The sequence below is a fragment of the Culicoides brevitarsis genome, chromosome 3 (assembly GCF_036172545.1).
Source record: "Culicoides brevitarsis isolate CSIRO-B50_1 chromosome 3, AGI_CSIRO_Cbre_v1, whole genome shotgun sequence".
Lineage (NCBI taxonomy): Eukaryota > Metazoa > Arthropoda > Insecta > Diptera > Ceratopogonidae > Culicoides > Culicoides brevitarsis.
Genome location: NC_087087.1, coordinates 13,390,668 through 13,417,907, shown reverse-complemented (window position 1 = coordinate 13,417,907; position 27,240 = coordinate 13,390,668). Strand labels below are relative to the sequence as shown.

General features: G+C 27.7%; 5 protein-coding genes across 5 annotated transcripts; 4 read left to right on the top strand and 1 right to left on the bottom strand.

The window, feature by feature from the left end:
• Nucleotides 1-8,274: 8,274 nt before the first annotated feature.
• On the top strand, nt 8,275-9,198 carry LOC134833315 (uncharacterized). Its single transcript, XM_063847597.1, has 4 exons — nt 8,275-8,341; nt 8,404-8,769; nt 8,830-8,993; nt 9,052-9,198. The coding sequence occupies exons 1-4, from the start codon at nt 8,275-8,277 to the stop codon at nt 9,196-9,198; spliced, it is 744 nt and encodes a 247-aa protein (XP_063703667.1).
• A 4,939-nt stretch (nt 9,199-14,137) lies between these two features.
• On the top strand, nt 14,138-15,843 carry LOC134833713 (uncharacterized). The gene is made up of 3 exons (XM_063848132.1): nt 14,138-14,278; nt 14,344-14,416; nt 14,475-15,843. The coding sequence occupies exons 2-3, from the start codon at nt 14,365-14,367 to the stop codon at nt 15,761-15,763; spliced, it is 1,341 nt and encodes a 446-aa protein (XP_063704202.1). The 5' UTR covers nt 14,138-14,278; nt 14,344-14,364; the 3' UTR covers nt 15,764-15,843.
• A 112-nt stretch (nt 15,844-15,955) lies between these two features.
• Nucleotides 15,956-17,531, top strand: LOC134835220 (uncharacterized). The gene is made up of 3 exons (XM_063850090.1): nt 15,956-16,073; nt 16,148-16,214; nt 16,267-17,531. Exons 2-3 carry the CDS (start codon nt 16,163-16,165, stop codon nt 17,529-17,531), a joined length of 1,317 nt encoding a protein of 438 aa, XP_063706160.1. The 5' UTR covers nt 15,956-16,073; nt 16,148-16,162.
• A 219-nt stretch (nt 17,532-17,750) lies between these two features.
• LOC134833127 (uncharacterized) lies at nt 17,751-19,384 on the top strand. Its single transcript, XM_063847347.1, has 2 exons — nt 17,751-17,855; nt 17,914-19,384. The coding sequence occupies exons 1-2, from the start codon at nt 17,807-17,809 to the stop codon at nt 19,275-19,277; spliced, it is 1,413 nt and encodes a 470-aa protein (XP_063703417.1). The 5' UTR covers nt 17,751-17,806; the 3' UTR covers nt 19,278-19,384.
• LOC134833128 (methylthioribose-1-phosphate isomerase) lies at nt 19,313-27,081 on the bottom strand. The gene is made up of 5 exons (XM_063847348.1): nt 25,558-27,081; nt 22,469-22,704; nt 22,261-22,416; nt 21,112-21,530; nt 19,313-20,566 (listed from the first exon to the last, which is right to left on the bottom strand). The coding sequence occupies exons 1-5, from the start codon at nt 25,687-25,689 to the stop codon at nt 20,427-20,429; spliced, it is 1,083 nt and encodes a 360-aa protein (XP_063703418.1). The 5' UTR covers nt 25,690-27,081; the 3' UTR covers nt 19,313-20,426.
• Between the last annotated feature and the right edge of the window lie 159 nt (nt 27,082-27,240).

Genomic DNA, 27,240 nt, shown 5'->3' with positions numbered 1-27,240 from the left:
GGCATAACTGGGTCACCCTTCGTGCCTTTTCGCGCTACGTGATCAAGATTGTCACATGACTCGCAATTCGCGTGAAATATGACAAAAAGACGCATTTAACGCGGTGTTAAATGTAATTCGAAAAAAATTAAAACTTTAAATTGCTTTTTAACTCGGCGAAACAATAGAATTGCCGCAGAACTGCCGTCAAAAGATGATGATGGTACAACGACCTACTAATACTAATAATATTATGAGGAATGTTCATTCACACATTTTTTTTCTGTTCGAACGTTTATTCGTTTTCGACGGTTTAGTGTAAATACAAGTTAAATTTATTTCACTTTAACTCGATTAGTTGAAAAAGAGAGGAAAAAATTGCATGTTTAACTTTCTTCTTTCATATTTTTAATAAACAATAATTTTTTGTATGACATGGAGTAGCACTTTAATTACGCATTTATGAGTATTTATTCACATTTTGTAGACAAAATTAATTTAAACTTCCTCTTCCCTTTTCTATACACAAACATTAATTGAATGATTGAATAGAGTTTTAAATTAAATATTGTCATGTATTGTTGAAACTCTTTTTTTTCGACTCGAAGCAACGTCGGAGTTCCATTTCTTTTGAAATTCGATTCTAAATCTTTCCGGGTGATTCCAAAAGAGTGATTTGTCATGAAATTATGAATGCTCATTAATGTTTCTTCTCTTTTATCTAATTATCATATCAATATATGAGAGAAGCTCTGGAGAATTTTGCCTGTAACTTTATATTCCAATTATTTTCCTTTATTTACGGTTTTTAATGTTCCATTAGCATTTTTCATGATAAAATGCTGTTAAGAAGGATCAACCCGAAAACGAATGAAGGAGAGAAAAAGGAGTGGCAGGACCAACCCATGTGAAGAGGATTTCTTTTCTTATGCAAAGTATCGAGGAAAGGGACATTCGTGAACTCTTTTGTAGAGAATAAGTAGTTATGAAAGTTCTCAAGGAGAAATTACTGAAGCGGTTTTTGATTTATTGCATTTAATAGAAAAAAAAGTTTTTTGACTAAATTTGGTAAAATTTTGGTCAATTTGTCACTTTTTTAAGATGTATGAAAAAAAAACGCTTAGTTAAAGCAATTTAATATTTTTTTAATTAAAAAATTATTAAACAGAACCAAGGTCGAGTCAAAAGTCAAAATTAATTGGATTATGACAAAGTTTATTTAATTAATTTTTTTAGTGAAGTTTACTTTGAAAATTTAGAAAAATACAAATTTAATTAAAAATTTATCTTCGAAATTATTTTTTTAATTTTTTTTTGATTTAAATTCTTTAAAATTTGACGGCTTTATATTTTATTAATAACAATCATAGATTAATAAAATAAAAAAATCAGTAAAAATTAATAATAATAAAATTTAATAATAAGTAAATTAATTAAATAATAATTATTAAAATTATTTAAATAAATTAAAATGAATAACATCTTAATTTGTCAATAAAAAAAAATTTCAGACAGACTCTAAAACGGAATTAGTTTCCCATATAAATATGTAAAAAAAAAAAATATAACTAACGAAACGATCTTTTTTGAATTTAAAATCGTCAAAAAGGCAGTTTAAAAAAAATATATAATTTTTTAAATTAATAAAATAAAAAAAAATATAAATATATAATTATAATTTATTTATAAAATATAAATAATTATAATTTATAATTTTTATTTATTTATAATTTTTATAATTATAAAATAAAAATTAATTTTTTTTAAATATTAAATATTTAATGTTGAAAATTATAAAAAAAAGGTATATAATTTTCTAAAATAATAAAATTATATAATTTAAAAAAAAAACAAAAATTTTAGGTCAAAAAAAATATGTTAATATAAACGCCATCCACTCAAAAAATTTCTTTGTAACTTTTGTCTCCTTTTCTTTCTTTCTTTTTTTTTGGGAGACAGACAAACAGACATCTTTCTCATAAAATCTGCAAAAGTCAACAAAAAAACCCAAAACGCCAAGGTCATAAATCAAATTGTATAACAACAAAAGTGCTCTTCAAAAAAACTTTTTTTGGAATATCATTATCTCACTTTTGTGCTAGATCAGTAGTGAGAAAAAGTCTGATCATTTTTTACCCAAAATCTGTGCAACAGATGTCCTGTTCCTCGGCTCTCTATTGCCTTCTATAGTTTGTTAATGATTTTTTATTATTTCGTTTATTTACGTTTTTTTGTTTATTTTATTCTTTTTTATTGTGTTTAGTGTTAGTATTGAGATCTTCCTGTTATTCTTTTTTTTTATTAGATAATATTATCTGATTGTAAATATTAACTTGAATTTTATGATATTCTTCAAAAGTTGAACCGATATCCTTTTCGAGATCCTTATCTGTTTTATTATTGTCTAAATAACACATTTATCGTCTTAGGTCCCAAAAAGTTGAGATGTTTGTTTGTTATATAATCATTATTATTTTGTAAATATTTAATAATAAAAAATGATATGACACGATTTGGGACCAAATTGTACTTAATGTTTACTTTTTAAAGAAAAAAAAATATAATCTCTCAATTTTCTCTTTTTTTGTAAATAACGGCACGAGACTTAAATATTTAAAGAAAACGAAAATAGTTTTTAATTTTAAAAAATTGCAAAACTAAAAATCCCTTAAGAAAGAGTATGAAACAAGGCGCCAAGTTTCAATTCACAAAACAATTAATTCTTACAAATTATTGTGTCATAATAATAGTAAACATCCTCCTTTTCTTCTTTTTTATATTTTTTTCGTACTTGTTATTACACAATATCCACGCGCGTATTAAACGAAAATAATAACAAAAAAAAAACAATGAAAAAAAAATTTAAATATTTGAAGAAATTTTTATAAATATTATTCAAACAGAGAAAAAAATATAAAAAATGTAATAAACTCGTGCCACTTTTACACTTACCGAAAGACATTTCGTTCTCCTCTTCCTCCGTTTGTTTGTAGAAAAAATCTTTTGTTTCAATTTTTTTTACGATTTTTACTTCCCGGTTCTTACTTTTGCTGCACTATGATGATCGATATGCCATTGACTTTAATGTTTCTGTCGACATGATTTTTAATTATGGATTTTTCGTTTCATTCATAACTTTCGAGCGTCATTTATACGACATATTGTTTACATAATAATAATCATCATCATCATGAACATTATTTGTTTTCAAATGAGTTTGTTGTCTTAATCGGCGACGACACAAGTAGAGAAAGGAAGCATCCGCCGGAAAAGATACACATATTGATGACGATTCTAATCAATAATTATCATGTGTGTGGCAGAAATGCATACGATGACAAATATAAATCGTTAAATGGTGTCAAATTGTATCTTAATTAGTATTTTCACAGTGTCAATCCGAAAATGTGGAACATGGATTTTGTGTGGATTTGGGCTGAAATGAAAAAAAAAATAAAAAATGGGCGGATATTTTTTAAAAATAAGAAAAAAAGGTTAAGATTTATTTCCTATTATAAAAAAATGTTAAAGTTCAAAAAATTTAAATTAAAAAAAAATTAGTAAAAATCGCTCTTACAAAATTTTAGCACCAGAGGGCGCTTTGAAAGTTTCAAAACCAAAATTCCAATTTTTTTTTTAAACTTTTTAAGCTAATAGAGTTTGTGACACGATTTTGGGAAAGGATAGCATGTTTAGAAATCAAATAGACAAATTTTTCAGAGATTCTCATGCTTGTGAAGAAGTTCCGTCATTTTCAGTGGTTGGACCAGCTTTTGTACAACGCTATCAAAAGGATTGGGAACCGGATCTCCAGCTTTTAATTCCGTATTGGATGGAAGCTGATAACTGGGCAGTGGATATAAAATTTTATTATACGGATACCCCAAATGAGTATATAGCAACGGTTCGATTAGAGTTTCGTTTGTTCAATGAACGAATGAGTCAATAATTGTTTTTTGAAGATCCTTTTCGTTTAAAAAAAAAAGTTTAAAATTTGCTCTTATAATATCTTTTAAATTTCCTGAACCTAATTTTTTAACTTAATATATTTTGAACTTAAAGTGATTACATTTGCCTCAAATTTTTGTTATTAAAATTTAAATTTATTTCAATAAAGCTCAATCCATCAATAGCTTTGAAAAATAATAATATAAAGAAAATCAGTAACTGCTCTATCTAATCTAAATTTTTCACGTACGTTAAAGAAAGTAACTCGTTCAATGTTTTTTTTTTGTTTTCAAATAGAAGATTATTAGAATTTGTGTGGTTTTGCATTTTTTGAATAATTTACCGTTAATTTGGGTGACATTCACATTTTTGTGTGCTTGTGAAAAAAATTATTGATTCATTTTATTTATTTCAAAATTGAAAAATGTTTTAATTGATTAATATAATATAGGTTTAAAAATTTAATGAAACTCAAAAGCTCTCTTAAGCTTATAAATTTTACTAAAAATCGCTACAGAACAGACTATCAAAAAATTAAAAAGTCTTTAGAGATTTTAAAAATCACTTTGGTAGAATCATTTTAAAATAAACTTCATATAAAAATGACACAAAAGATAGTTTTTGACCATTAATGAGATATTCAATGATTTCAAAAACATTAAAAGACAACAATTTTCACTTAACTTTTCTTTTCAATAAAAAACTCTGGAACAAACATCCTTAAAGACATTATACTTTCGACTTCTTACGACATCATAGTTTGTTCGATTCAAATTTTTAAATGTAACAATCCTCTTATCATGGAAATCAGAAACTCAGCTGCATGTCTAAACGCCCTGATTACAACATTATCTTACTCAATTAAAGACCGGCAATGATTGTCGATCGAATTAAAAGAAGTCGTTGCTTCTGTGATTCTCTTGGAGTGCCTTCTTGAGTGTTTTCTTTAAATGGCTTGTACTTTTGCTTACATCAGAAATGTGAATTTTGTGAGCATAAAGTTTAAGAATCTCCTTGTTTTTTGAAATGTCTATTGATCTATCGATATATGTCTATTGAATCTACTTTGATGAAAAAATAAATTTATGGTAAAAACTTTCGTAAATTTTTTTTTCGAAAAAGGGGTGACTTCTTAGTTAAGAATTCTTGTGCCTTCTAAATCAATAATATGACGCTGTAGTTCAAAAACAAGTTACTTGGATCGGAAATTCAGGTTGCCTGGTCATATATGAAAAGAAAATTGACTACAATCCTGACGATCCATCGAATATCGGTAGCTGCCGGTAACTGCGATAGCATGAAGTATTATTTGCTTTACAATCTGACCTTCTGATCTGTGAAAAGACGTTGATACATTCAGCATAAATAAAGGTATTTGTCCCGATAATATAAATCTAAGCGATTGTTCTTCCAAGTCGTCATAAATATCTGCATAAATTTATCCAAATTTAGATTTTTTTTTACAAATATTTGAATGAGTACTAAATCTATTTCCGTAGTAAGAATCAGCTTATCAAACCTTCGTTAATTTATGTAAAAATCTTTTTTATATTATGTCATAAACTTACCTCATGCTGATTCAACGTTAAAATCTCAATGTTACTCCATTCCACGGTACATTTGTCGCATATAATTGAAACATCGATTCTCACTCATTTAAATTTATTATTAATTATGTTGTAAAAAAATGTATTCAGAGGCGCCTTCTGTCCTCGTCGTAAATCACTTATTGATTCACAAACTATATGCTACAAAGTGGGTGGCAAACGTGATTCAATTTATTTGAAATGCATTTCAATTCATTCATTAAATAAAAAAACGGCAATTTCTCCGCTATTGTAACAAATCTGTTACTTCATTAATAAACATATTTCGTGATTTGTTTACAATTGGTTTAAAAAAATATTCCAACAAAAAATATGGAAATTTTAATTTTGTAGGAGATTGAACCCGGTGCACGCATCAAAAAAAAAATCGAACCAAAATAGTAAATACTAGTTGTTTAAATATGCATAAAAATATGGCAGAGAACATTAACTTGTTCGGAACTTTTTTGTATTTTTTTTTGTTTTTTGTTTGAATATTCATGTATTTTTTTTTTAAATTCTGGTCTAATCGTAAAAAAATGCCTTGCGTGACTATTCGATAAAAACAATCGACAAATTTTCATTTCGTTTGATTTTTTGCATGCACTAATAACTCGATTTTCGTGCAAAATTGTGGAATTTGTAGAAAAAAAGTACATTTTTCGATGTCACTACGCTTTCTTCGTATTGACTGGTTTTCGTACAAAACAAAAATAGGATCAATATTTCGTGTTGAAACCAGAACCTCGATATAGTTAATCCTTTCGTGTGCTCCATTCGCCAATTTAAATAAAATAATACAAAAGCGACGAACTCAATTTGTTGGCGGCGTTGATGTGGCAATGATGTTGATTGAAAACTAATCAACTAAAACTAATTTCAGGTAATTAAAGCGTTATCAATTTTATGATTGCATGCAATTTGTGAGGCGTTATGGCAAATCAAAATTTGTGCGATATGTTCAGTGGCGGATTTTAGACTTATGAGCCCTAAAATTTTTTTCATACATTTTTAACTAATTTTTAAAAAAATCTTTAAATTCACAAATATAAAAATTTGTTTCATAAAATTAATTGCTATTTGAAGAAACATTTTAAAAAAATCTTCTAATTACAGTCGATTTTAATGCAAATTTGTTTTCAAAAGTTACTTTTCATCAAAAAAAAAAAAAATCTTAAAAAAATTGACTCAAGAAGTTCTTTTGTCATTAAATAACTTCTAATTTATAAACAAATTTTGCATAAAAATTTATTCTGCCATCAAAATGCTTTTAATTTTTAAAAGATTTAATTTTGAAAAGCTTTTTTTGCTCCAAAAAAACACCTTAAATGAAATTGTTTGGCAGGGCTGTAAAAACTTAAATTTATAGAAACTTAATGACTTAATGTGACTTAAACTTAAGCTTAAGTTAAATAAAGTCAAAACATAAAATTTCTTTTTTCGAGTTAAAAGTAAACATTTTTTGACTTAAGACTTAAGGTTATTTAAGTTCGACTTAAGTCAAATTAAGTTGACTTAATTTTTAAAAAATTTCAAAATTGAATTTTTCTGAAATTTTTTTGAAAATCCATTTTATTAATACTTAAGTTTAAGTTTGACTTAATAAAATTATTTAAAATTTCGAATTAAAAAAAAATACAGAAAAAATATCAAGCAAAAAACTTATGTGATTTAAACTTGAACTCAAGCTTTAGATAATATTATATCGAAATTCATAATTTTTTCTCAAAAAAAAAAAAAAAAAAAAAAAAAAAATTCAGGGCTGCTAAACTTTTTAAGTCAAACCATTTTACTTGAAGTTACAGTAGTTTGATATAAAAAATTATTTTTTTTAAAAACTCGATCGAAATTTGACTTAAGCTTAAGTTTAAGAAAAAGTTTAATTACAAGTTTTGTAGCCCTGGATTTTTTTTTTGCGAAAAAATTTTAAATTTCGACTTAAATAAAATTAATATTATCTAAAGCTTAAGTTTAGGTTTAAGTCACATAAGTTTTGTAGCCTTGATAAAGCTTTTTTTTTTAATTCAAAATTTTAAATAATTTTATTAAGTCAAACTTATGTGGCTTAAACTTAAACTTAAGTATCAATATAATGTATTTTCAAAAAAATTTCAGAAAAATTCAATTTTGAAATTTTTTATAAAAATTAAGTTAACTAAAGTAACCTTAAGGCTTAAGTCAAAAAAATTTTTACTTTTACCTCGAAAACTTTTTTAGCCCTGGTTTAAATTTGTCAAATCCGCCACTGAATATGATAATGATTTTAATTAAAAATATCATAGCACTGATTTGATTTTGTGTCTGTGGTTGATTGTTCAATTTGGCGTGTCCCTCATTATTTTTGTTTTGGGTATAGTTCACGTGCTTCAAAAAAATCAATGCAAAGCCATTCATCAAGTCACCTTCTTCTTGTTTGTGCAGCAAGTCGCTTGAACCCAGATCCAGTTTTCGTTTTTTTTGTGGCTTAATTTGCGCAACTAATGAAGTCATTCGATAAATTGGTCCAAATACAAAAAAAAAAATGAAACAGAGAAGAAAAGAAAAAAAAATACTTGAATTTTGCGTCAGAAAGTTCTCCGATGGTTAATTATTTTCCTGTTTTAGTTCCGATTGCCATATAAATCGCAAAACGAAATAAAATCGTCGAAATATTAATGTAAATAAGAAGACGCTATAAAAGCAGCTGGTTGTCGTTTCGCAAAACTAGTATTTGACAAAATCTCGAAAGAATCGTTCGTGTTCGTTTTGTGCTTGACAAAAAATGGATTTTAAAGTTTTTCTGGTGTTCTTGATAGTCGCTTTCTGCGATTTCAGTAGTGCTAGTTTACGTAATAAAACCAAAAATTTAAAAAAAAATTAATTCATTAAAAATTAAAAATCCGCATTCCAGCAAGATCGATCCGAACGTGCCCCGCTGACAAAAATTTCGACAATTGCCTCAAACAAGTCCTTGAAGAGATCAAACCGAATCTCGTCACTGGCGACTTTGGGGATGGCTTCAAGGTCATTGCTGGTAGTCCGATCGTTTTTCCCTCCTTGACGATTCCGGAAGTGGGCATTACTTTGTCAAATATGCAATTTACCGGAGCCACAAACTTCAAAGTTCTCAATCTCAAGTCAGATTTGCAAAAACTCGAGTTCGATTTGACTTTGTTGACTCCTCAGACTGTGGTTCAGTCAAAATATGAAATTAAACAGAAATTACCAGCTTTGAATGTGGATTTGCATGGCAATGGAGATATTCATATCATTTTTAGTAAGTTTTAATAAAAAAAATTTTTTTTTAAATTTTTAACGAAAAATTGACGAAATGTAGATAAAATGCATTCCCGCATGAGAGTCCGATTCATGGTCGTTGGCGACAGAATTAAACTCAAGAAGGTGCAGTACAAGTTGAAAATCGATGATGCCAGATTCAATATTGATAGTTTGAAGAATTTGAGTGATAAAACGGGACAATCCAGTAAATTGTTCACTGAGGTAAATTTTTAATTTTTATCTTAAAATTTATTTTTTTAATATTTTGAGTATTTTTTAGATTGCGAATAATTTTGTAAATTCCGATCCAGCTTTTGTTCTGAGAAAAATTGAGCCCAAGATTCAACAATTGTATTCGAGTAAATTGCAAGAAATTATCGAAACGTTGTTCAGAGATGTTAAAGTCTCGGACTTTTTCGCTTCCTAAAATGTTAGATTGTTAAGTTTTTCTTTTTTAATTTTAAAAAGGTGATAAAAGTAGGTTTTTTACAAAAAAAAAATAATAATTTGTTTTTGGTAGTTTTTAAATTTTTATTTTTTTGATTTTGAATTGGTATTTAAGTTAAAAAATGTAAGTATTTTGTGAAAAAAAAAATAATAAATAAAAAAAATCGAAAAAATTTCAATCTAAAATTTTGATAAAAATTAATAGCCTTTTGGTAAAAAAAATAATTAAAATTTACTCGAAAGAAAAAATTTGAAAAAAAAATTTTTTTATAAAAAAAAAATTAAACAAATTAAATCTAATTTTATATTCTTTATGCAATTAAATATTTTTTTTATTTGTTAAAACACTCAAAAATTAAAAATTTTCTTTATTTACTTATTCAGGCAGGAAAATAATTTTTTTTATATCACGAAATGAAATCTTGTATTCCGAAAAAAATTTTAAAATAAATTCTCAATAAAGAAATGTGTTAAAAAAAAATATTTAAAATTTTTAATAAATTAATTTTAAACATTTTATTTTTTATTAACGTTTTACTTTATTTTTTAAATGAATTTTATGAAATGAATTTAATGAAATGCACAAAATACAATTTTTTTTCAGAATAAAAGTCAACCTAAAAAATAAAAAAAAATTGTGAGGTTTCAAAAAAATGAATTAGGTACAGGAAAATTTTGAAATTTTACTTCAAAAATTTAATTTCATAATAAAAATATTTTTTCAAAATTTTTTTTAATTAAGACCACTTTATTTTGAAAAAAATAAATTTTTAATAACATTTCTTATTAATTTTTTAATAAATAGTTAAGATTTTCTTTAAAATTCAAACAAAAAATTTATCTTGATTCAATTTACGGAGCTGGAACAAAATTTTTATATGAGGAGAAAAATTAAAAAATTAAATTTGCTTTACAAGAGCCTTAAAATGACTAACAAAAAAAAATCCATAAAATTGCGCCAGTTTAAACTTTATTTTAAAAAATTAATTTTTCTGTAAAAATTCCTTTAAAATAATTCAAAGAAACGTTACTCACTCATTACTCGTAAATAAAATATTACATAAACATTCTTCTTGTTCTTCAAGTTTTCTTTATTTAACAAAAAAAAAATACAAACGAAAATTTTCATTCAAAAATAAACAAACAACTTCTCGAAAACTTCGTATATTTATTTTCCGTACATGCATTTCTCGCTGCAGTTGTTCCTAAAAATAAACTGCACTCAATTCATTCATAAAATTTTATATGAAATTATTTTATTGTACACTTTAACAAATTACGCTTTCTTCATGCCAGACATCATTCTTTCTATCATCAACTGGAAAATTTCTTCAACCAGGAACTGAAATCAATCGAGTAACAAAAGATTCATTAAAATTCATGCGAGACGACGTGACGTAAGAAGAGAGGATTCAATTCCTAATAAATAAAATTATTAATTGTTTCCGCCTTTTTTTGAAAAAATTAAAATTTCATTATCAAAAATCGTAAAAAAAATCGTCAATGAATTTTTTTTTGTAATTCTTTTCATGTCTTTCACAAAGTTGTGTTACGACGACCATTTAAGGTACAGCAAACAAATAAAATGGAAACCATATGGGGAAATGTTTGGAGACGACGACGACAATTTTCATTCATAAAGAGTTTTACAGATGTTTCATTCATGAAGAGTTCAACTTTTGTTTTATTTACATAATTTTTATTTTTTTTATTTATTGCTGGAGTCAAAGAAAATGTGTAATTGAGTGTAATTCTATTAAAAAAATGACATCAAATGATGGAATGGAAGACAAGAGGCACGAGGAAATGAGGCGGAAAAGGACATGAAATTGATCATTTTTTGACTTTGGAACGACTTTTGTGGTCCAAGGTTGATAAAAAAAGTAATTTAGTGAAAATTTTTATTGAAAAAAGAGAAAAATTGACTAACATTAATTTAAAATATTATTTATGAGACTTAAAAATTCAAGAAAATTGTTAAAATTTTAAATTTTTTAGTTTTTTTAACAAAAATAATTTTAGAAAATTAAATTTAACAAAAATGAGCTCAAAAATTTTACTCCAAAAAAAATTAAATAAATACTAAAATTAAAATAAAATAAAATAAAATAAAAATAAAAATAAAAATAAAAATAAAAATAAAAATAAAAATAAAAATAAAAATAAAAATAAAAATAAAAATAAAAATAAAAATAAAAATAAAAATAAAAATAAAAATAAAAATAAAAATAAAAATAAAAATAAAAATAAAAATAAAAATAAAAATAAAAATAAAAATAAAAATAAAAATAAAAATAAAAATAAAAATAAAAATAAAAATAAAAATAAATAAAATAAAATTCATGATTCAAAATTTTTTTGGTTTAAAAGATACAATTTTTTATAATGAAAAAAAAATGTCAAAAAAATTAAATTTAATTTAAAATCTACTTAAAAAAGTTCGTTTGTTCGTTAATTTTTTATACAACTTTTAACATTTTTATTCTAAAAATCAATAATTTTTTTTATTCAAAAGCTTAGTTTTTCTTCAAGAATCTGATTTTTGAGTAATTTTAATACAAAAACGCTTGAAAAATACTAAAAGAACCAAAAACTTAAAAATTCGCATTTTTTTGTAAAAATTGAGTCTCTGGAAAATATTTAAACAGAAATTTTTTATCAAATTTTTCTTAGTTTGACTTCATTTAAAAATCATAAAATCAGTTTAACAAATTTTAATTTTTTACTAAAATAAAAGAAAATGCATTTTTTGCCTTTTTGTTACTTTTACATAATTTTTTTTTATCAAAATTTAAATAAAAAAGAAATTTTAATTCATAAAATGTATCAAATAAAATAAAAGTTTATAAAAAATTCATTTAAAAATTCTTAAAAGTCTCAATTTTCACTAAAAAAGTCAATTTTTTGTCACCTTTTTTACTCTTTGTGACTCTTCCTGGTAGGTATTCAACACACATTGGAGTCGTCTGCACTTTTTTATTCATTGAACGAACAAAAACGAAATAAAAACTAATACTTTCGATGAAATCAGATGCACGTACGATTTACAACAACCAGACATCACATATGGCATCGTTTCTATTAATATTGACAAAGTATTTGAATCTCTCAACTTTGTGTTGTTTTTTTTTCAACTTTGAATATTTTATGACAAAATTTACTCCTACAAGAAAAAAAATACATTTCAATAACTCACCTTTGGACATTTCCCGTAATTTATTAACATTTTTTTAGCATTTTGTCCTTGAATGAATTTTTTTTAGCACAAATCACTTTTTTTTATCACAAATTTTCACTTTTTTTCTACTGTCCTTCAAATTTTGTTTTTTTCTTTTGAACAATGCGTCATTTTTCAAAAAAATACGAATTATTTACAATTTTTTCACGCGCGAATTGTACAAATATTGTACAAACATTTCTTTCTTTCCCTCGTAAGATTCTAAGAAAATGCTCCGATGAGGAAGAAACGCCGCAGAAGAAAGATTTTCAAATATAAACAAATTTTTCTGCGATCCGTAAATGCAAGAAACAGATGAGATTCGTTCGTAAATATTATTTATGAAAAAAAAAAAATTTTTTTTTCTCGTACGCGAGACGGAGACGAAGAAGTAAAAGACGAGCGCGACAACTGTACGAGTAATAATAATAACTATAATGACGACTCCGACTCTGACGATGAGCTAAGCAAGCAAATGTTTATTATTATTATTATTATGCTCGCGAACACCACACAGCAAAAGTCTGGTACGGACTGAACGAAGAAATGTGTGAAAACCGAAAAAAATTATTGAAATTCGTTCGTGGTGCGTCGTGCCATATGCGCGTTCATGTTTACCCGAATTTCAGCCGGGAATGATCCTCAAGCGCAGAGTCCCGTGAGAGGTGCGGCTCTGAATTCTCTCTCTCGAAAAAGTGCGGATGATCAGTAGCGAAACGTGCAAGTATGCGATGTTAATGAATATGCGAGTAAGTATAATGGATCATGAGGCGTGCTCATTTTTTCGTTTTATTAATAATTTTCTCTAATATTTTTTTTTTCTTTAATAAATGAAGAGGAGAGGCATTTTTCTCAATTTAATGATCAAATGTTTGAGAGAAATGGCAATTTTGAGTGAAAAATGCTTAGAAATTGAACTAAAAATCGTTAGATTTTTAAATTAATTTATTTTTGTATATTTTTTGTTTAAAAAATTATTTTAATTTAATTTAAATTAAATAGTTAATTTAAAAATTATAATCGAATGATCTTTTTTTTATTACTTTTAAGAATTTTAATTTTTTTAAGAATTTAATTTTTTTTTAAATAATAAAATTATATTTTTTTCGTACAATTTTTCATTAAAAAAATAATTCAATATTTAAATTTAATTTAACTTAAAACTTAAATTAATTTAGAATTTAATATTTTTTAAAATTATAATTAAATTGAAATTATTTTAATTACGAATTTAATTTTTTTAAAAAAAAATATTTTTTTTTTCATACAATTTTTAATTAAAAAATTATTTTAAAATTTGTAAATTAATATTTTTGAAATTTAAATGGAACTGCTTTAATTATTATGAAATTTCAATGTTTTAAAAAAATTTAATTTTTTTTGAAAATTAAAAAAAAAATTCCTAAAGTTTTTTACTAAAATTGTATTAAAAATCAATTAATTATTAAATAATTAATATTAATTATTTAATAATAATTATTGACTTATTTAATTATATTTTTTGAAACCGAGAAAGAAAAAAAAATTGAAAAATTTAAAAAACTTAATTTTTTTTTAAACTAAAAAAGTTCCTCTCTGGTTAGATTTTAACTGAAAAAACGTTTGAAATGAGATCCCCCAAATTTTAAATTTATGATTTGACAGGTAATTTTAGAATGTGCATTGGGCCTACAAGAAATGTAAACAAATCACAAAATTCAGATACTTTAGTTCAGTTAACAAATTTTGTGAATTTTTGCATATGAATAGTGTTAAATTAGCTTTTTTTGTTAAATTAAATAATTTTTTAAGCACTTTGAACTTCTAAATTCATATTAGTTTGCATAATTTTTAAAAATAAAAGGTATGAATTTCGAATAAAAACTTTGGCGGGTGATCTTTGTTTACATTTTTTTCCCTATAATTTAGTTGTTCAGATTAAAAATCTCAATGGATACAATAAACACTGCCAAGAGAGCAAAAATATCAGAAAAATGCGAAAGTAAGTAATTAACTTCAGATTTCGAAATAAATTTACTATTTAAAAAAAATAATTTCAGATATCATGGATTTAAACGACGATTGTTGGTTATGTATTTTACGATTTTTTGAAATTCTGGAGTTAATGGAACTTCGCGGGATTTGTTGTCGTTTAGACCATTTGATTTTACAAAGTTGTAAAAGTTTCGGAACTCTGATCTTTAAAGATTTGCCAGAAACTTTGAAAGCAAAATTCATGGAAGTTCTCCAGTTCTTAGGTCCAGCTGTAAAATCTCTTAGTATGAGAGGTTTTGATGAAAGTTACCTAAATGTTGAACCTTCAGTGATTTTAGAATGGATTGATACTCATTGCATTAACTTGGAGACGTTTTTCAATTCAAGTATCGATCTTCGTGAATCCACAGCGATCCAAAGGTTTTCATCGCTGGTCAAACGTTTGAAATCTTTAACCTTGTCAAACATGTGCGATGATAGTTTGAGTAACTGTTTCGTAGATACTTCACTTGACAAATTAGAGGTTATAGATAATGAAAATGTCACTGAAAACTTTTTCAAACATGTTTCGAATTTGAAATCTTTAAAAATATTTCTCTGCGATAAGATATCACCGAACTCCTGCATAGAAGTCTTAAGAAACAACTTAAAGGTACAAACTTTGTCAGTTTGTTTCTATGACCCAACTATTGAAGGCAACGACACCTTGTTGAGCTTCATTACAAGCAATCTGCACGAAATTGAAGATCTTGAGTTCGGTTCACTTTATAAAAACACTTATCGTTTAGCTGAATTGCCAAAGTTAAGGAAGATGGCTATTGGACAAACAAAAAGTGAAGTTACAGTGGAAATAACCCAAGAGATAAATAGTTTAATCGAAAAACTGAGTCAAAAGAATATCATTGAAGATCTTTCGATCAATGGCATTGAAGGTCACTTAAATATGGATTTCCTCTGCCAACTGACCAACTTGAAGAAATTATTTTTAAATGGAGGAGAAGCTCTTACCGATGCTGAAATGAAAAAACTGCAAAAGCTTCCAAATCTTGAAAGTTTAACACTTTGGGAAGTTGAGAATCTTTCATCAATTCTCACTTTGATAAAAAATTCACAAAAACTTCAACATTTTGAAATCGAATGCAATAACATAAATGTTGAATTCGTTGACCAGTTGATTCAGCTATTGATCCATGAAGAACGCCCAAAATTAACATTTGTTGTTCCTTTTATTTTTATTGGTCAACAATCTGAGAGGCATAACCAACTGCTAGTAGACAATAAAAACATCATTAACCTTGTTACTTATTCTTCCGATATTGATGATCAATATTCCATAAATGAAGAAGAACTGTAAATTCATAAATTCAAAGTTACACTATAAAGAAATCAATAAAAGATCTTTCAATTTATCGTTCAACGTTTTTTTTTTTTAATTTAAAATGAGATGCTCAAAGCTTTGACAAGCTAATTAAGAATATGCAGTGGGCCTCAAATAATATAAACAATCTAATTGCTGTCAAACTTTTAGTTGAATTGCCGGCTACAATTTTTTTTAGTTTTTAATACAAATTGAAATGAAATAAATTAAATTTATTAAATAACGTAAACTTTAAAATACTAAGTACTTTTGCCTTATTTTCTTCGTGAAGAATAGAAACGAAAAGGTAAGAATCATAACAACAAATTTGCCGCCTATTCTTTGTTTACTTTATATTTCAATAAAAAATCTAATTTTTAGGTTAGAACCAATTTTATGGAAACAATGAATCCTAACAAAAAGGCAAAAATCTTAGAAGAATGTGAAAGTAAGTATACTTAACTGAATTTTTGACATCAAATTTCAACATTTAATTTCAGATTTAATGGATTTAAATGATGACTGCTTGTTATATCTTCTACGATTTTTCAAATTACTCGAGTTAATGAAGCTTCGTGGCATTTCTTGTCGCTTTGATAGCTTGATTTTTCAAAGTTGTAAAAGATTCGGAACTCTCAACTTTAAAGATTTGCCGGATATTTTAAAAGAAAGGTTTTTGGAAGTACTTGAGTTTTTAGGTCCAGCTGTTAAATCACTTGATATGGAAAGTTTTGATAAAAGTTACCCAAATTTCGAACCATCAGTCATTCTGGAATGGATTGACACTCATTGCGTTGACTTGAAAAGGTTCAGAAATTCAAATATCGATCTTCATGAATCCACGGCAATCCAAAAGTTTAGTCCGCTGGTTACACGGTTGAAATCTTTGACCTTGACGGGTGAAATTTGTGATAATAATTTGAGTGATTGTTTTGTTGATACTTCACTTGAAAAATTGAAAGTTTATAGTAACCACAAGATCACTGAAAAATTTTTCAAAAATGTATCAAATTTGAAATGCTTGAAAGTTAGGCATTGTAAAAATATGATTGAGAGTTCTTTCATAGAAGTTTTGAAAAACAATCGTAACTTGAAAACGTTGTTAGTGTATATCTGGGAGCCGACTATTGAAGGCAATCAAGAATTGATTAACTTTATAACAGAAAATTTACATGAAATTGAAGATCTGGAGTACTATTCACTGTATATTAACACTAATCATTTAGCTGAGTTGCCTAACTTAAAGAAACTCAAACTTGGACAAACAATTGGCAAAAATAGAACAGAATTGATTTCTGAAGAGATAAATAAACTTTTGGAGAAACTAAGTCAAAATAATATGATGGAAGAACTTTCTGTTCTTGGCGTCAGAGGTCGCATTGATATTGGTTTGCTTTCAAAATTAACTAATTTGAAGCTGTTCTCTTTAAATGGAGGTGAAACACTTACAAATGCCGATTTGAAAAAACTTGGAAATCTTTTAAATTTGGAGCAATTAATACTTCCGAAGGTTGAAAGCCTATCAATGATTCGATTTTTATCAAAACTTGAATATTTATGTATCGAAAGTGCTGCAATAGATGTTGATATTCTTGAACGCACAATTCAAATATTGAGAAACTTGGAACGCCCAAAACTGCATCTTTTTGTTAGCGATTTTTATGCTGAAGAGCAACTTGAAAGGTATCACAAATTGATAAAAGATAATAAAAATATCATAGAGTTGAGCTTTGCTTATTCCGATATGGATACGGAAAATTTTTAAAAATAAATAAAATTGATTTAAAATGAAAATTTGTTTCTCTTCATTAATTATGACTTTTATGTTCCCATTATGACTTTTGGCTTCATATTTTTTAATAAATCTATCAAACATTGAATTTTATCAAAGAACACTAACCTAAAAACGAAAAAAATATTAACAAAATATCAAGAATGTGCATTGGTCCTTAAAAATCACGTTTCAGTGACAGTTACGCTTGTTTACATAGTCACGTAAAATCGCCGACTCCAAAAAAATCTTCATTTTTACTCATAAAGATGAACATTCCATTTCCAGAAAGTGCCTTGGATCACAAAAATTGTCAAAGTATGTATTGATTTCAATCAACCTCAAAAGAAGAATAAAAAAAAACTTCATTTTGCAGATTTAATGAGTTTGAAAGATGACTGCTTGCTCCATCTTCTACGTTATTTCGAACTTTTGGAACTAATGGACCTTCAAGGAGTTTGTTGTCGCTTAGACAATTTGATTTTTCGATCTCGCAAAAGATTCGGATCCATAAATTTTGAGGATATCTCATCTGGATTGAAAGCAAAATTCATGGAAGTTCTCCAGTTCTTAGGTTCAGCAGTGAAATCCTTAAATATGGAAGGATTTAACAAAAGTTACCCAAATGTTGAACCATCAGTGATTTTTGAATGGATCGATACTCATTGCGTCTACTTGGAGACATTCATCAATCCAAGTATCGATCTTCATGAAATCACGGCGATCCAAAAGTTTTCGTCGCTGGTCAAACGATTGAAATCTTTGACCTTGAGAGGTCAAATTTGTGATGATAGTTTGGCTGACATCTTTGAAGATACTTCACTTGAAGAGTTGGAGGTCTGTCATAATCACGATATTACTGAAAGCTTCTTTGTACATATCTCAAATTTAAAATCATTGAAAATCTCGTATTGTAAGAAGATGTCATCAAATTCTCTCATAGAAATTTTGAAAAATAATTTGACCTTGAAAACGCTCACAGTATATGTTCATTCTCAAACTATTGAAGGCAACGACATCTTATTGAACTTCATAACCAATAACCTTAAAGACATTGAAGAACTTGAAATATGGTCACTTTGTCATAACATTTATCGTTTAGCTGACTTACCGAACCTTAAAACGTTGAAAATTGGACACACAAGTAATGAAAGAACTGATGCGATGTCCCAAGAGATAAATAAACTATTGGAAAAACTGAAGCAACGAAATATAATGGAAAAACTTTATTTCGTAGGGTTCGAAGGTCGTATAAACATGGATCTTCTTTGCAAATTAACCAATTTGAAGGTATTGTTTTTGAATGGAGGTAAAGCACTTACGAATGCTGAAATGAAAAAACTGGGAAATCTTCCAAATCTTGAGCAATTTATACCTTGGGAGATAAAGAAAGTTTCATCAATTCTAACTTTGTTAAAATTTTCTCGGAAACTTGAATATTTAAGTGTCCAGTCAAGCGACATGGACTTTGAATTTCTTGAGAAAATTATTCAGATATTGAATGAGGTTAAACGACCAAAATTAACACTTATTGTTGACCATTTTTATGCTGGACAAAATGTTGATAGATATCACCAGTTACTTGAAGATAATAAGCATGTCATTGACTTTGGTTGCGTTTGGTCGGATTTCGAAGGCTACGGTCAAGATTTTTCCGATGATGATGATGATTATTATGAAGATTATTACGATGAAAGTGATGATTATAATGAAGAACAGTTCTCAGGATCCTCTGATTAGATGTCACAATTTTATTTGAGGTTATGTTTGAAAATTCCATCATGGCGCCTTATTGCAAAATTATTATAAAAAATATTGGAATAAATTTATTTATTTTATAAACAAAATTCAGCAATTTTTCTTTTTTTCCATTTCATACAAAAAAAAATTATTTCGTCATCTAATTTTTAAAATTTAAGCCAAATTTCAACAAATTTTCACTAAACTCATTTTGCAATCAATTAATTTCATCCGCCCCATGTCACAATCGGGCGTTTCCCAAACAAAAACATGTCACGAAATTTTCGCGCCAAAAAAACGTTCTAGTCTATCAATTCTGCTTGCGAGACGATTTTCACGCGAGATTATGTCACATACCGAAAAATCATTGTCTCGAACAATACCTTTTAACGTGAAGGCCATCGCGCATCAAAATTAATGCACATTTATTGTGAATATATGCAAAAATTAGTGGATTATTACCTCTTTTGTGTCGGACTGCAGATGTGTCAGAAAAGTTGCCAAAAATTAATTTTCATCCACATTTGTTTTAATAATTGGGCATAAACTTACATATTTCTAATTGTTCGTGACAAATAACTTTTGGATCAGTTTTGAGTTCGCGCGCGATCGAAAAATGAAAAATGACAGTTTGCGTGTCAAAATCAATAAATTTTTATTTTAAAACATCCTAATATCTCTTTTCTACCGTTTCATTTTTTTTTTGTATATTAAATTTCTAAAATTATAGTATTTAGGTTCTCCCTTTAAGGTTTTTTTTTCATGTATATTGGAACACATTTTATTAAAATTATCATTATTATTATTATTTATCATTAAAGTCGTGTTTGTATGTGTGTGTGTGTATGTATGTATGTACGTGTATCGTGTATAAAGTTTAAAACTTTCACATCTAACATTATTTTAAATATAATTATTTGTGGGATCGCGACAAGTGGTCACGGCGCACGATAAACTGATAATAAATTCTTAATAAAGCTAAGCGCACATGCTTTTTATTGTTATTTTATATTTTATAAATCATAAACTTTTTTTTTAGAGTAATGGCGAAAAATAATCAACAATATTGTCCTGTATAATTTTTAGAAGCATTTTTTTTCTTAACAACTTTAATCATTTTTTTTTTTTTGTTTTTTTAAATAAGAATCATTATGTGTTGCCGTTCTGTTGGAGTATTTCTTGAACCTTACTACTGAGTTCTTGTGGCTCGAAGATGCCCTTTTCGGTAATGATACCTTTGATAAGACTAGCTGGCGTTACGTCAAATGCTGGATTCCAACATGAAATGCCTAAAAATAAATTTAAAAAATTATTAAAATTTATTTTCTTAATTTTTTTAAATTAATTAATTTTAATTAATTATTTAATTAAATTATTTTTTTAAAATTTAATTAGTTAATTTAATTAATTATTTTTTTAAATTAAATTAATTTAAATTTATTTTAATGAATTATTCAATTAATTAAATGTAAATAATTATTTATTTTTAAAAAAAAAAAATTTAAAAATTCTTTCAAGTTTGTTTTTGACAGTTTAAGTTTTTGAACAAAAAATGTGTAACTGATATTAAAAAAAAATGTTCGAAATTTTGACATGTGTCAAAAAGTCTTTGAATTATAAATTTTCATGTTTCATGTCAATTTTAAATCTGATAATTGAAATTTTTAACATCTAAATTAAGAGTATTTTTAAAAATTTAGAATAATCCAGTTAAAAAATAAAATGACTTAAAAAACCTTCAAAAATAGGAAATTTTAAAAAAATTTGACATCTGTCAAAAATTCTCCTGTCAAATTCATTAAAAAAAATTTTCGTTAATTCTAAAATTTCTCACCAGGTGCCGCAATCCGATGTTCTCCAACGTGCGTCATCTCCCTGTCAGGCCGTTCCTCAATCACAATTCTATCGCCGCTCGGTATCGCCAGGTCTATGGAAGTCAAGGGAGCTGCCACATAAAACGGAACGCCGTGATATTTTGCTGCCACCGCAATCTGATATGTGCCTATTTTGTTGGCGGTATCGCCGTTGCCAGCGACACGATCGGCTCCGACAACGACAGCTGCGATATTTCGTATTCTAAAGAGTACGGCAACCATACTGTCGAGAATTAGAGTTGCCGGGATTTTATCGTGAACGAGCTCAAAGGCTGTGAGACGGGCTCCTTGGTTGTACGGGCGAGTTTCCGTGCAGTAAACGTGTTCGAGACGCTTTAGTTCATGGAGTTTTCGAACGACGCCGAGAGCTGTGCCGTATCTGAAAAAAATATTTCGTTAATTATTTGAAAAAGTTTTAGAATGTGAACTGGGGCAAAATTTTAGGTTATGTATTATTTATAAAAGCTTCGAGAAATTTTATAGAAACTTGAAGCTTCGAAAAAATTTCATAAAATGTTCGAAAAATCCATGGAAGCTTCGAAAAAATTTCATAAAATGTTCGAAAAATCCATGGAAGCTTCGAAAAAATTTCATAAAATGTTCGAAAAATCCATGGAAGCTTCGAAAAAATTTCATAAAATGTTCGAAAAATCCATGGAAGCTTCGAAAAAAATTCATAAAATGTTCGAAAAATCCATGGAAGCTTCGAAAAAATTTCATAAAATGTTCGAAAAATCCATGGAAGCTTCGAAAAAATTTCATAAAATGTTCGAAAAAATCCATGGAAGCTTCGAAAAAATTTCATAAAATGTTCGAAAAATCCATGGAAGCTTCGAAAAAATTTCATAGAATGTTCGAAAAATCCATGGAAGCTTCTAAAAAATTTAGAAAAATGTTCGAAAAATTTATGGAAGCTTCGAAAAAATTTCATAAGATGTTCGAAAAAATCCATGGAAGCTTCGAAAAAATTTCATAAAATGTTCGAAAAAATCCATGGAAGCTTCGAAAAAATTTCATAAAATGTTCGAAAAATCCATGGAAGCTTCGAAAAAATTTCATAAAATGTTCGAAAAAATCCATATTTTAGAAAATCAGAAAAGAAAACTTACCCAGCAGTAGCTAAACTTCCCGTATTACAATGCGTCAACACACGCAAAGGCCCATCTCCCTGAATAGATGCAAGAATCGCTTCAGCGCCATGCGTTCCAATGGCCTTATTATCGGAAATGTCTTTTGCGAGCATTGCTTCAGTAGCTTCTAGGAACCTGCAAATGAATTATTTTAAATTGATTTCTACGAAAAAAAAAATCTACTTACTTTTGCTTCATTTCATCCACATTAACTGCCTCATTTTTGCACAAGTCATTTGCCAAAGTAATCAATTCGTCAGCTGCCACTTTCATATTCACCGCAGTAGGCCTTGCCGATACCAGATAATTCAGCTTGCCCTCAATCTCTTGTCGCAACGTCTTTTTGCTGTCAAAAGTCTCGCCAAAAAGCTCCACTGCGAGCGAAAGAGAACCAACAATGGCAATTGCTGGCGCCCCACGAACCTAAAAAAAAACACAAAAAATTAAAATGTCATCAAGAAAATTGCAACTATGTAAATTACAATCTATTAAAATGTCTTGTTTTTCATAAATTACGATGCATTACCCGGCAAATAACAATAATTGTTATTTATATACAAATGAGTACAAATTATAGCGAAGCGCGATAAAATTACATGTTCAGTATTTGAGTCGTTGTGACAAATAATAAATATCATAAAACACAAATCTGACAAAATTGCAGTGTAGACAAAGCGGAGAATTATATCACGAGAGACACATGTGAATCAACATGTGTCTATGCCAAAGCACCGGGTCTCATTGTTTACTCATCCGAGATAATTTATTGAGGGTTTTATCTTCGCGGAATTTACTCTCCTATTGTGATTTCTTGAAAAAACCTGAGATAACGTAAATCCTCTGCTATTTTTTCAAAAAAACATTCGTCGGGACGTTCCACTGTATTAAAATTTAATTAAAATCGACATGACACTGACCAAAACACACACTCACGCAACATTAACTTCCGAACTAATAAATTACGAGAACAGCCAACGCCACAAAAAAAAATATTATTGGAACACCGCGTCTTCGTCGACGTAATCTTTATTTAGGAAGCATGCAAAAAAAAAGTGTTTGGTTAGAAAAAAAAATTGTATATAAATTATTTCTATAAATAAGTGACATCTTGTGATAACTATACGGAGGGGATGTGATGCGCAGCGCCCAGCTAAAAATAGAGTTAACGTGAAAAGTTAACGGCCAAATCAACTCTAACCCATTTTCGTTTTTTGCTTTGCTGATGACCAAGTATTTTGAGACGGATTTTATTTACTTTTATCATGCTTTGTGGTTTATTGATTTTCTTTGCGTTCTGCACTACGATTTGGCTTAAAACACATCTACGACGATAGAGAGACAATGGTCACTAATTTTAGAAATGCGGCGTTGTAAACATATTTTTGTGTAGAGAAGCTGTAGTAAGCAGGGTACATTATAATGAGTCACGATAAATAAAAATGATAATAGAATTTGTGTCGGGCTTTGATGCAAAAAGAAGAAAAGTTTTAGGGTTGCGCAAAAAAAAACGAAATTGATTTTTTTAATATATGAAGAAACTTCACAGTTTTTGTTAAGAGCTTCTCAGAAGTTTTTAGATTTTCAGTAAAATTCTTATGAGCTTTTATTCTTTCTTAAACTTTTTTAAAATAGCTTGTAGCTCTTTGATTAAAACTTGAGCTTATCAAAAAATATTTTCAGCTCTTTTAGGCTCTCAAATTTTTATAAAAAAAAATCTTAAGAATTTTCCCTCAGATTTTTCAGAACTTCTTAGATTTTACTCAAACGTGTTAAAAACTTTTAAAATGTAACAAAAATCTTTCCTTCACATTTGAGTAAAAAAGATTTCAGCTCTCATCAAAAATAGTTCAGTTTTTCTCAGAAGCATTTCAGCTCTCATCAGAAAATCTTCAGCTTTCATTAGAAACTTTTCAGCTCTCATCAGAAAATCTTCAGCTTTCATTAGAAACTTTTCAGCTCTCATCAGAAAATCTTCAGCTTTCATAAAAAAACTTTTTAGCTCTCATCAGAAAATCTTCAGCTTTCATTAGAAACTTTTTAGCTCTCATCAGAAAATCTTCAGCTTTCATAAAAAAAACTTTTTAGCTCTCATCAGAAAATCTTCAGCTTTCATTAGAAACTTTTTAGCTGTCATCAAAAAATCTTCAGCTTTCATAAGAAACTTTTTAACTCTCATCAGAAAATCTTCAGCTCTCATAAAAAAACTTTTCAGCTCTCATCAGAAAATCTTCAGCTTTCATTAGAAACTTTTCAGCTCTCATCAGAAAATCTTCAGCTTTCATAAAAAAAACTTTTCAGCTCTCATCAGAAAATCTTCAGCTTTCATAAAAAAAACTTTTCAGCTCTCATCAGAAAATCTTCAGCTTTCATAAAAAAAAACTTTTTAGCTTTCATCAGAAAATCTTCAGCTTTCATTATAAACTTTTCAGCTTTCATCTGAAACTTTTTAGCTCTCATCAAAAACTTTTTAGCTTTCTTCAGAAACTTTTCAGCTCTCATCAAAAACTTTTCAGCCCTCATCAAAAAGCTTTCAGCTCTCATCAGAAGCTTTTCAGCTCTTTATAAACTTGTCTTAGCTTTTGATTTGAAATTATCTTAACTCTTCAGATTCTTGTTTAAAGGTTTCAGAAGCTTTAAAATCATCGTACAAACTTTTATAAATAGTTCTTCGGCCCTTCAGAAAGTTTTCAGCTCTTTGTAAAAACGTTTCATACTGTAGTAGAAGCTTCTTAGTTCCTCCTAGATTTTCATTAAAAAGTTTCAAAATGTCTAAAGTCTTATCAAAAAACGTTTCGAACTTCTCAAATCCTTTCTATTGAGTAACAGTAACTCTCAAAATATTTAGAGCTTTATATAGAAAACCTCCTTAGTTTTTGTACAAGCTTCTCAGACATTCTTAGATTTTGACTTTTCTCAGTTAGTTTCAAAAAATAACTCATAAAAAGGCAAAATTAGTGACTTATTCAAAGAGCTCGAATTTTTTCGTTAAAATCTGAAGAAAATTTTAGAATCAGAACTTTTAGTTTAATTATTGAAAAATTTTAAAAGCTACTAGCAAACTATTTGTAAGTGACTCATAGCCTTCAGAATCAAGTAAAACTCTTTATAAAAAAAAAACTTTTAAATCTTAAAAGAAATTTCTCATCCCACTGATTAAAACCCGTTCACCCTAATAAAGGAAATACTCGACATTCCGTTTGTCACACATCTAAAGAATTTCCCCGTATCGATCTTTACAGAACCTTTGTTTACAAGACAATCTCTTAATAAACTGACCTGCATCTTATTGATGACTTTCCAGCCATCCTCGACACCGCGAACATTCACATATTTCGTGATGGATGGCAGCAGCAGCTGATCCAGAATCTCCAGCTTCCCTTCCTTGTACTTGATTGATTGTAACGTCATTTTCGTCACCTACGCTTCTGTCTCTTTTAATTATTTATTTTTTTTTTTTACTATAATTGTAAATAATTTCTCAGTGGTTTAATTTAAAAGCACTTGAAATGTCTTTATTTTTAGCAGCACACTTTTTGCGAGTAGTTCTATTGTTTTTTTTTATTTTGTGTTTGGGCGTTTGTTTGTTTTTTTTTATTTATTTATTATTAAATAATAAATAAAATTGTAATTAATTAATTAAGTTATTCAATTGCGATGAGGTGCCATGTAGAAAATTGCACTAACTGTTATATGTCAAGTGTCTCAGAACTATTTCACAAATGATTTACGCGAATGAATAATGTGGATGGTTGGTTGTTTGTGTGTCTTTCGTGTGTGGTTTGTAGTGGTAGACGATGCAATATCACTTATGCTTGTTGCCGTAGAAGTAAATATATTTCCACATTTAATCAACTTTTCTTATCTCGTTTTTTTTTATTTCAATTTTTTTCGCTTCGTTGTGTTGAAAGTTTTTTTTTTGCTGTATTAGTAGGCAGGAATAGCTCACGAACGAAATCCAAATCAATTTTCACTCTAATTATTTATTATTTTTATTTACTTTTTACACGACAACATATGTCTCTATCTCGACGCGGGTGTAAAAAAAATAAATAAAATAAAAAAAAAATCTCTCGAGCTAAATTATAGACTTATAACGAACGAAAAAATGTAACGTGTGTAAAAAATATCAAAAATCAACAGTGTCACTATTCCGCTTCTTATTTTTATTCATCATAGTCTCTGAATTGTTGATATTTCTCTCTCTTTTTAATAATTCGCCGACGAACATTTTTTTCTCCAGAATTTTATTTTTTTTTATTTTTCGGAATTTTCACTTAATTAAGTCTCTGCTGTCCACACAGCTTCTAAAACATGAAATTAAATATCAATTTGGCAATCGCACTGACGACGACACCGATTCGACTGCTCGACGTGCAAAATGTCGACTGAGTGTTTTTGCTGTGTCTGTCTCTGCCGTGATGATGTTATGTCATCCCCGCGAGTATTTCCGTTAGTGACTTTTGCTCCCGTGAATTTGTTTCACTTTTTGTCTCGGTCACGTGACTCTCGGAATAATTTACGAATTTTAATGGATTAGAATTCGTGGAGGTTCCGATTAAAAAAAAAGTTGTTTTTATTTCGTACGTGTCGCACGTGGATCATATGATTTTTCGCAGTACGGCACTTGAGGAGTGGATTTTAGTTGTTTTTTTGATGTTTTTGGGTTACGCGGATTTTCCGGCGATTTTTGAAGATTTTTTTGGTATTTAAAGTGACGAATTTTGCATTAATTTCGCAATTATGGTCGATTGAAAAAATAAACAAATAATTTTTTGCACAATTTAAAAGTGACTTAAGTGCATGAGGAGTTGTTGGAGATGTGACTTTTATCGGAATTGCGATTTTAGGAGGATAGTGACGGGTGTTTCCGGCGTAGAGGAAGGAGAAATACAACTCATAGCTTGGTTTGTATTAATTGGAATACGGTAAGTTGATTTAATTTTTTTTTTTTTAGAAATT